Consider the following 10,792-nt stretch of genomic DNA (forward strand, 5'->3'; position numbering starts at 1 on the left):
GAGTAAGGTAATTACCTTATTGGACAACTTCTGTTGGCGAGAGAGATTGATTTCTCTCTCACCAACAGAAGTTGGTCCAATTAAAAGATATTATCTCACCCATCTTGTGTCTCAAATCCGGACTGACATGGTTACAATTACAGTTCTTGTTGAGGCAAGATGATTTATGCACTTCATTTTTGGAATAAATAATTTAATTATATCTACAATGGTAAATGTAAAGAGTAGATAGATTCCTGTTATCAGTAGATCAGACTAAATATATTTAGCAGAATGTCTTTCTAACCATGCCTTCCTGTCTGATTCCGAACTGTTGGGTGTTAATTCGATGGTCCCTGTCCTGCATGGAGTTCCACTGAAGTCGTAATGGAACAAGTTGTAGATTAAGGCTTTAGTCTTTATATTTTTTCATAATTTTTCATTGTTCAGTGCTAAATAGCCAGTTAAATATGTATATACTCGTTCAATAAGCCGTAATTTTTTGGTAAAAAGTGGACATATCAAAGAGTGAGGATCAGCTTATAAATGGGTCTACACCAAAATTTGATGATTTTTAAACTCTGTGGAATCACTGAATTGAATATCTAATACATTGTCATTGTTTACCTGTGCATCTGCAGGCACGGAGCCCCTCAATCCCTGTGGCTGCGGTTCGCCATTCCCAGCCAATGAGAGCTGACAGACTTCGTGCCTGTGAATGCTCCAGTAAACAAAACATCTCAACCCACTAGTTGGTTACCTGATGGGCTGGGAGCCAAAGTTTTCCAACCTCTGAATAAATAAGGGTCAGTTTTGAAAGGTCATACAGTTTTTGCTATTTTTGTTATCCATCTGGATGGGGGGTGGGTTTATAAACAAACAGGCTAATGAACAAGTATATCACGGTAATAGTGTGATTTCCTCCTAACCTCCTACCTTATGTTATGTTGTAGACCCTTTGTTATTGGTATTTACCTGTTTTCTTTTTCCCTGAAAATCCAGGTTTTTAATGCCAGTATGGATTTCAAGAGTGTGTGAGATCCACCTGATTTTCGCTTTTTGGGCTTTTTCAAAGCAGTGGCTGGGTCTGTCCGAACGTGGGGGCCGACTGGACTTGAGGGGGCTTTTCACGAGCATTCTCAGGCCGCACGAACTTGCCTCTGGGCGGAGGGTGCTTCTGGCAAGGTGCCAGTACTCATGTGGTGCAGCTTTCTGTTCGACTGATCTGGTCCTTCAGCACATAGCACCATTCTGCTTCCTCTGTGCTGTGGGGGAGGGATGGGCAGGGAGCTGGTCAAGCAACTGAGGCCACGTCTACACTACACGATAATATCGAATTAGCTAAAATCGGTTTAATAAACTGATATTATAAATTCGATTTCACGGCCCACACTAGGCACAGTAATTCGGCATGTGCGTCCATGGTCCGAGGCAGCGTCGATTTCTGAAGCGTTGTGTGTGGTAGCTATTCCGTAGCTATCCATAGTTCCCGCAGTCTCCCTCGCCCCTTGGAAGCTGGGTGAATCATGTCGCGGTGTCTGGTTAGTAATGTCGTCAGTCATTCCTTCCTCAGAAACAACAGGACTGCCTTTTCGCGCCATTTTTCCCTGATTGCCCTGGCAGATGCCATAGACGGCAACCATGGAGCCCGTTCCAGGCTTTTTTTTTTCCGGGCCGTATGTGTACTGGATGCAGCGGACAGAGGCGATACTCCAGCGCCTACAAGCAGCAGTTCATTGCTTTTGCATGATAGCAGAGATGTTACATCGTTCCGTACCATCTACTGCTGGAGTAACATGGCATGAGATGAAGGTTATCTCTCCCCCTCTGACTGTCTGCTGCTATCATGAGTGCCCCTGGCTGAGATCGGCCGGGGTGCAAAAGCAATTGGGAATGACTCCCCGAGTCAATCCTCCTTTATGGTTTCTAAAATAGAGTCAGTCCTGCCTAGAATAAGGGCAGTGTACTAAGGGACCAGTGTTCAGAGCACAACTGCTCCGTGTCAGTATTCACAGGGGGTGTCCCGCAACAACCCCACCCGTTGCTTCCCTCTCCCCCAACCTTCCTGGGCTTACCGTGGCAGTATCCCCACCCGTTGTGTCATGAAGTTATAAAGAATGCAGGAATAAGAACAGAGACTTGTTAGTGATATAAAATGAGGGGAGGCAGCCTCCCGGTGCTATGACAGTCCAGGCAGGACAATAAGCGTGTCGCGGGGGAGAGGAGCCCAGGATGCTGCTGCTATGACAGTCCAGCAGTACAGAATCTTTTCTTTACACATGAAAGGGAGGGGCTGATTGAAGCTCAGCACCAGTTGCTATGAGGAAGCGGTTACCAGCCGTTCTGTACCATCTACTGGAATAACTGGGTTCATTCCCTTTTACCAGGCGCCCCCGGCCAGCTCACCTAAGGCAGCCAAGAGAACTCACGGGCTGATGGCGACGATGGATATCATCATATTGCACGTCTACCAGCGGGGAGGGGAGAGGAGCGGATACCGCTCTTCACTGCGCAGCATTGCGTCTACCAGCAGCATTCAGTACACATAGGGTGACACTGAAAGAAGTCAAGAACATGGTTTTCTGTCCCTTTTCTTCCACGTGGGGGGGGGGGTCGGAGAAACTGAGGAGCTATGGCCCTGAACCCGCCGGACAATGCGTTTGAAACTACAGACATTGGGACTCAGCAAGAATGCAAATTACTTTCAGAGAGCTGCCTGTGAACTGTGTGGTAGCTGAGTCCTCAGTACCCCCCCTCCATGAGCGTCCCTTTGAGTCTCTGGGGCTTTCCCGTTACACTTATCACGGCAGGCACTGTGTTAGCCTGGAGATTTTTTTTGAATGCTTGGCATTTCATGTTCTTTGTAACGGAGCTTTTGATTAGAACAGATTTGTTTCCCAATCAGCGATCAGATCTAGTATCTCCCCGTACAGTCCATGCTGGGGCTCTTTTTGGATTGGGGACTGCATCGCCACCCGTGCTGATCAGAGCTGCCATGCTGGGCCAAAAGGAATGTATTCACAAAGTTCGCTGGGCTTTCCTCTTTACCTGCCCACGTGCATACGCGTTTCGATTGCTGTTCAGAGCGGTTCAGGTGTTCCATCTCGCCTCCACTATGAGAACGGCCGCGTGTTACAGATACGCCCGTGAGATCAATCATGTCGATTTGCGGCCACACTACCCTATCAATATGTTATATCGATTTTTTAGTGCTACTCCTCTCGTCGGAGAGGAGTACAGAACAGAATCGATACGGGAACTATGGGATAGCTACGGAATAGCTACCCACAACACAACGCTTCAGAAATCGACGCTAGCCTCGGACCATGGACGCACAATGCCGAATTACTGTGCCTAGTGTGGCCGCGTGAAATCGAATTTATAATATCAGTTTTATTAAACCGATTTTAGCTAATTCGATATTATCGTGTAGTGTAGACGTGGCCTCAGTTGCTTGGAGCCAGCTCCCTGCCCATCCCACTCCCCCACAGCACAGAGGAAGCAGAATGGTGCTATGCTGAAGGACCAGATCAGTCGAACAGAAAGCTGCACCACATGAGTACTGGCACCCTTGCCAAAGAAAGCACCCTCCTGCCCCCGCCAGCTGTTCGGAGCAGCCCCAGCCACTTGCTCTGTGAAAAAAGTCCCAAAAAAGCGAAAATTCAGGTGAGACTCTCACACACCTCTGTAAAATCCTATATACTGGCTTTATTTAAAAACCTGGGAATTTTTCAGGGAAAAAGAAAACATTGGTAAATACCAATAACAAAGGGTCTTACACATAACATGAGGTAGGAGGTTAGGATGAAAGTCACACTAGAATTACCGTATATACTTGTTCATTAGCCTGTTTGTTTATAAGCCAACCTCCCCATCCCCAAGATGGATAAGCAAAAATAGCAAAAACTGTATGACCCTTTCATAAACTGACCCTATATTTCAGAGGTTGGAAAACTTTGGCTCCCAGCCCATCAGGGTAAGCCACTAGTGGGTTGAGATGTTTTGTTTACCTGGAGCATTCACAGGCACGAAGTCTGTCAGCTCTCATTGGCTGGGAATGGCGAACCGCAGCCACAGGGAGCTGAGGGGCTCCGTGCCTGCAGATGCACCAGGTAAACAAAATGACAATGTATTAGATATTCAATTCAGTGATTCCACAGAGTTTAAAATCATCAAATTTTGGTGTAGACCCATTTATAAGCTGATCCTCACTCTTTGATATGTCACTTTTTTACCAAAAATATTCGGCTTATGAACGAGTATATACAGTATGTTTTTACTGGCTATTTAGCACTGAACAATGAAACATATATGAAAAAAATATAAAGACTAAAGCCTTAATCCTACAACTTGTTCCATTACGACTTCAGTGGAACTCCATGCAGGTACAGGGGACCACTGATATGTAACAACCAACAGGTCTGGGATCAGACAGGATGGCATGGTTAGAAAGACATTCTGCTAAATATAATTTAGTCTGATCTACTGATAACAGGAATCTATCTACTCTTTACATTTACCATTGTAGATATAATTAATTATTTATTCCATAAATGAAAGTGCATAAATCATCTTGCCTCTCAACAAGAACTGTAATTGTAACCATGTCAGTCCCAGGATTTGAGACACAAGATGGGTGAGATAATATCTTTTATTGGACCAACTTCTGTTGGTGAGAGAGAAATCTCATCTCTCTCGCCAACAGAAGTTGGTCCAATAAGAGGTATTACCTTACTCACCTTGTGTCACAACATGAAGTCAAAAGGAAAAGAAGATCTTGTTTAGGACCAACACAAATAAATTCAGTGCATGAATTTAAAAATGTACAGCAGTGTGGTGTTGCCGATAACTTTCTTTTCTTAAAGAAGTTCTCAATGAATTTACACAAGGCCCATTTACACAACTGCATGTGTCCCACTTTCTATATTCAACATACACCCTCAATGTCGACAGAGCTCTTCAACTTAACTAAATTTCAGCTATCAGCCCCGCACTAGTGCAGCAGGGTTAATCCTTCTCTCTGGGCTGATGAGGTCATGCCCTCTTGGCTCTGCTGGGCATGCTCTAGCTGGAGACAGGATATGAAAGGCAGCAGAGCAGCTCAGTCTGGGCTGACTGCCAGCGAGGAAGGAGGAGTGCTGCTGATTCTTGGGTGAGAACTGCCTGCACTTCAGGATGTGGAGGCCAGCCAGATGGAGATGGACCCCAAAACACAGGCAGAAACCCGGCGAAATCAAACTGCAGAGAATTGGGTAGGAAGAAACCCAGGAAAACTTTGTGGGAAAGAGGTTGTAGACCTGTAGACAGGCTCGGCATATTTCAGTAGGATCTCTGCCAAGCTAGTGGTGGGCAACTCTGCCACCGAAAGGGTCCTGTGCTGGGACCCAATGTAGAGTGTGGGCTTGGGTCCCAGTCTCTCCTTATATGGAAGCTGTTCCATACCCCTAATCATTTTTGTTGCCCTCCTCTGTAACTTCTTCCATTCTAATTATGGTTGTCAAACCATTAAAAAAAATTGTGATTAATCACAAGATTAAAAAAAAAAATCACAATTAATCAGTTTTAGTTGCACTGTTAAATAATATAATACCATTTAAATATTTCTACATTTTCAAATATATTGATTTCAATTACAACAGAATACAAAGTGTACAGTGCTCACTTATTTTTTATCACAAATATCTGCACTGTAAAAATGATAAGAGAGAGAATATGGAGAAAGTGGAACCTCCAAATGTAGTTTTGTTACATAACTTCACTGAAAAACAAAACAATGTAAAACTTTAGAGCCAACAAGTCCACTCAGTCCTACTTCTTGTTCAGCCAATCACAAGAGTGTTATAAGCAAGACACGGGAAGTAATTCTTCCACTCTACTCTGCACTGACAAGGTCTCAATTACAGTAATGTTCCGACTTCTGGGTGCCACACTTCAGGAATTTTGTGGACAAATTGGAGAAAATCCAGAGAAGAACAACAAAAATTATTGAAGGTCTAGAAAACATGACCTATTAGGAAAGATTGGGAAAAAAATGGGTTTGTTTAGTCTGGAGAAGAGACGACTGAGGAGGGAACATAACAGTTTAAGTACATAAGATTGTTATAAGGAGGAAGGAGAAAAATTGTTCTCGTTAACCTCTGCGGACAGGACAAGAAACAATGGGCTTAAATTGCAGCAAGAGAGGTTTAGGTTGGACATCAGGAAAAGCTTCCTCTAAGGGTAGTTAAGCACTGGAACAAATTTGCTAGGGAGGTTGTGGAATCTCCATCATTGGAGGTTATTAAGAACACGTCAGACAAACACTTGTCAGGAATGGTCTATTAGGTAGTCCTGCCTTGAGTGCAGGGGACTGAACTTGATGACCTCTCAAGGTCCCTTCAAGTTCTACATTTCTATGATTCTATGATGATTCCAAGATCTCCTTCTTGAGTGATAACAGCTAATTTAGACCCCATCATTCTGTATGTACAGCTGGGATTATTTTTTCCAATGTGCATAACTTTCAACATTGAATTTCTTGGTTCAAAGCAAAAACATGTTTTGTTGTAAAAAAATTTTTTCCCTAAATGGCTGTGATGCCAAAGAAAATCTATTATGTACAAGATGTGTTGAAACGTGGTACAAATTTTGATCATCCAAACAAAAAGGCTCTTCTCCCATCTCCACCTCCTTCCTGCTGCTCTGAATCCAAAATGCATGTAAGCTTATATGTGCTCTACGTGATGGGTTTCCACATGTCACAAGTCCCTACACATAATGGTGCCCAGCAGCCATATATGACTTTTTTTAAAGCACAAATCTGCACAGTATTACAAAACTGCAGCAGAAGCCATGGGAAACACTATCAAGGTCAAGAGCATAAGCAAATTACTGAGTCCTGCACAACTTAGCTAATATTGCTGCACAATATTGTGCCTCTGGTGCTCCCCATTCTCCAAAACAGTAGCAGTGAAATTAAGACTGATTAGTTTCATTGATACTATGCAGATGTAGACAACAATGTTAAATGTCACTCTACTACTGCTATGAGCAGCAACAGAGACAGGCACCTGAACTATTTTTGGGGAAGGAGCACCCAAAAAGTAGAGACTAGCAGTGAGGTACAGCAATGAGGAGTAGGAAGGCAACTTCCTGGGCACCTGTCCTCATCCTGATTCCAATGCAAAGGTTCCAGAGAAATGAAAACACCCATCCATTTGCTTCTGTGCTCTCTTAAATGGCTTCATGAAGGGGTCCAGAGGGAGGGGAGAAACCTGTCCACTGGTCCCCTCTTAGGGCGCAACACAAGAATCCATGGGAGAGGTAATACTCTCCTACTCACACTCTCTTGCTCTCTTCCCTGGCTCCTATGGGATCTATATATTTTCAGGACAATTCTTTTAAACATATTAATTAGAAATAGATGACAAGTTTACTTAATTAAATTAAAAATATTAACATAGAAGAATACATCTAATTTCTGAAAGATTAGAATCTTTGTCCCATCACTACTGTTGCATACATGTGCTTGAAATATCTAAGGAAGAGCAAGCAGGTAAACTCCCCTACAAAAAATGTATCAATCTTCATGCTAGTGTGCAAAATTAGAAGTGAATCTAACCAATAAAGAAGTGAAACTCACTATATATAACATGCTGTTAAAAAGCCACAAAAACAGAAAAAAAAGGGGGGGGGGGTGAAATCCTGTAATCTTTCAGTTACAGTAATCTTAGTTGTACCATATAACAAAAATAAATCTAAAAATTTGCAGTTAATACGATTTGAGATGACACAGCCCTTACTTTTAAGCCAGCAAATCAACTTTTTCCAGTTACAGGAAAAGAATGGAAAGTAGTCTGTCAGTAGTCAAGAGTGAATGAACAAATTCTGCCTACAGAATAGAATTACTTTTTATTAATAGTAATATTAATGATATATACTGTGGTAACACTCCAATTCCTAGTCCGGATCAACACTCTTCTGTGAAAAGCCATATTCTGGAAGATATAGTCCTTCCCACAAAGAACTTCAAATCTAACATGAAACAAGCGAGCATAACCATTATAAAGAAAGGAGATAGGAAGTCAAGAGTAACAGCAATGAGAACATCATCTTAACAAAATCCAATGTGGCAGTGTTGTAAAAAATGCAACAATCATTGCAGATTAACTCAAATCTGGTCCGCACACAGTTTAACTATTTCTATCAGAAGGAGTGTGATGATTATTTTTTTTTAAAGTCACAAAAAAAAGTTATACTGGTACTGTCCCCAGTGGGCACAGTTATATCAATATCAAAGTACTTATATCCCTTTCCCGTATGAGACTAAGCTACACCATTATAAGCACTTATACCCATTTAACTGCATCCATACTTGTACTACTTTACTATACCAGTAGAGCATTTATGCAACCCCTTGTAGAACCTGTCACTTAATACAGTATTACATTTTACATCTTCAAAGCATTTGTACAGATATTTATTAATCCAAACTACCCTTGAAAGGCAAATGAGTAATAACTTACCTCTGATATCGTCGCACATTTCAATTTATAACCACATATGCACATGCAACATCCACGAACTAATACATCCAGATATCCACGATAACAAGAGAAGTCAGTGAGCCCATTCCTTATGCTAACAGAGATGGAAAGAAAAAGAGCCAATCACTCAACTTTGAAGGTTAACACCATTCAAGGTGGGACTCAGAGAGCCTGTTGTGATGTTCTTACTCCCTACACATTCAATGGCCTATGCTTTGGATCCTAATAAGCTGCCCCTGGTGAGCAAAATGCATGGGCAGAAATGGATTTATGACATCCACTGACCAGGCAAGCATTTTTACCCTACTAGAACATACTGAGTAACTAGCAAGATTTTTATAGAGCTTAACTTTAATAAGTTAAATCATCTTATCAATGATCAACAATGTTCATGCCAATCATTTCTTATCACCTTTTCCTATGATACCAAATACCAGGGCACATAATTTACCAAAAACCTCTACTCTTGTACTTTACAGATTTTTTTCTTACACAATATAACGTTTCAATCATCTTTTAATATATACTTAAGCGCCAACTTTTTAATAAATAACAGAGGAAATAAACTCATGTCATCCAACAGACTACACACACCTCTTCTGGACAGACTATCAGACAAATAGGCGACTCAAACTGTGAATTAAACATATACAAACTTTCCAATTCACCTCTAATTGTTCTTACAAACCATACACCAGGTTTTAACTAGACTAGAGAGAACAAACAGGGCAAATAGAGACATTGAACAAAACCAAATAAATAAAAAGCTAGACAAGTAATCTCTTCATATTAACCAATACTCACCTTGTCTTTGCCTTCCATTAAAATTTAACTGAGGTAGCGTGATCAATTTCAAAATAAAAAAATACTGATAGTATTAAAATCTGGTGAAAATAAAACAGCTTGTGTCACAATTGTATTTAAAATTTGAAGGGAAATCAATATAATAGACCTGAGAATATCTCCCTTAACCTATACACACAATCGGGGTCACGTCTTGCACTCCTTGTGCACGCATAACTCCAATTACACAAATAATGGAGGACTGGGATCTTTTATTACATTATATACATAAATCTATTCTATTAAATTATTTCAGTATTTCCCCTAGTTAAGATCCCATGCTTCTCCCCACTCCTCCCCTTGACCCTTTATCACGAAATCAGAAGCGTTTAGGAAGTAACAAAATGTTCATTGACAGCATAACACCTCCTCAGTCCTCATCCCAATCCTCCAAAGTACATCGTGATTTCATTTACAGCTAAGTAGAGACGTTCTCCTTAAGCCTCAAAGCTCTCGCACTTTCTTGCAAAAGAGGGTGCGGAAAAGATCACATATTCGCTGCCATGAATGTGTTTCAGAGACTATTAAAACACCCCTGGCACTGGAGATTGGTTGGAATATGTTGATAAGGAGGGAATAGTTCAAGGGGCATTGTTTGCAAACCCCCCCGTGCGGGGGTGTGGCTGACGCTGGTCAGTTGCAATCCCCCCATTCCCTAGTCCCTGCAGCGGGATTCCCGAGGGTGGCGGACGGGCGACGGCTGCATGAGAACAGGACGCGGAGGGAGACTACTCTGGTTGGGGAGGGGGGCGCTGGACCCCGGGCAGCTCCCCTCTCCCAGCTCGGGGGGACAGACACCCGCCTCGCGCCTCCCCACTCCTTGCCTGGGCTGCACCCGCCTCGCACAGACCCCAACTACGCAGCCTCCCCACCGGGCTCTGCGGCTGCTCCCCTACAGCCAAATATCGCGAGATGTGGAAGAGGCTCTACGGGATTTTCTCTTAAAGGCGCCGCAACGCCGGTAGAAGAGCTGTTGGGGTCAGGAGCAGATAACGTGATGTTCTCAAGTCTCGCGCTATCCACTCGGCTCTCTGTGGAAAGGCTGTGGAGCGTTGTTGTGTTGGCGCAGGGCTCGCCTCGCTCCAGGCCGTGCCACTCCCGCTGCTGGGATGCAGCCGGACCAGTGAACCCCCTCCAGCCAGGGGCTGTTACTGACAGGTTACTAACGTGCAGGGCCTAACCCTAAAGCACGTTGTTCCTGCCCTGAGCGGGGTCCCTGAGCGGCCAGGTGGACTCTGTAAGGGAGTGGCCACGTGCACTGTCCCAAACACCACTTTGCAGGAGGGGGCCTGTGTACATTTTAGGGTAGAGGCTAAAAGGATAGTGCTATAAGGATATATTAACTCCAGTATTCCCATTTGCTCACAGCACTCACAGTTAAAGTAACACTGAAAGTACAGAATAAAAATACATTGATAGCTGGAGATTTCACCACCACACAGTTA

General features: G+C 43.1%; 1 protein-coding gene across 5 annotated transcripts in view; it reads right to left on the reverse strand.

Moving 5' to 3' along the window:
- The window catches only part of LOC116831121 (DNA excision repair protein ERCC-6-like 2), a 26,181-nt gene extending 15,918 nt beyond the window's left edge, over positions 1 to 10,263 (reverse strand). The window contains exons 1-3 of one of the 5 annotated variants that reach the window (XM_075067213.1): positions 10,172 to 10,263; positions 9,309 to 9,388; positions 8,484 to 8,598 (exon numbers count right to left, since the gene is read on the reverse strand). In XM_075067213.1, coding sequence (XP_074923314.1) covers positions 8,484 to 8,502 — 19 coding nt within the window. In that variant the 5' untranslated portion in view covers positions 8,503 to 8,598; positions 9,309 to 9,388; positions 10,172 to 10,263. The remainder of the gene's footprint in view (positions 1 to 8,483; positions 8,599 to 9,308; positions 9,389 to 10,171) is intronic. The other 4 variants (XM_075067214.1, XM_075067215.1, XM_075067216.1 and 1 more) reach the window with 4 other exon arrangements.
- Positions 10,264 to 10,792: the final 529 nt, after the last annotated feature.

The sequence above is a fragment of the Chelonoidis abingdonii genome, chromosome 6, assembly GCF_003597395.2.
Source record: "Chelonoidis abingdonii isolate Lonesome George chromosome 6, CheloAbing_2.0, whole genome shotgun sequence".
NCBI classification, from domain to species: domain Eukaryota; kingdom Metazoa; phylum Chordata; order Testudines; family Testudinidae; genus Chelonoidis; species Chelonoidis abingdonii.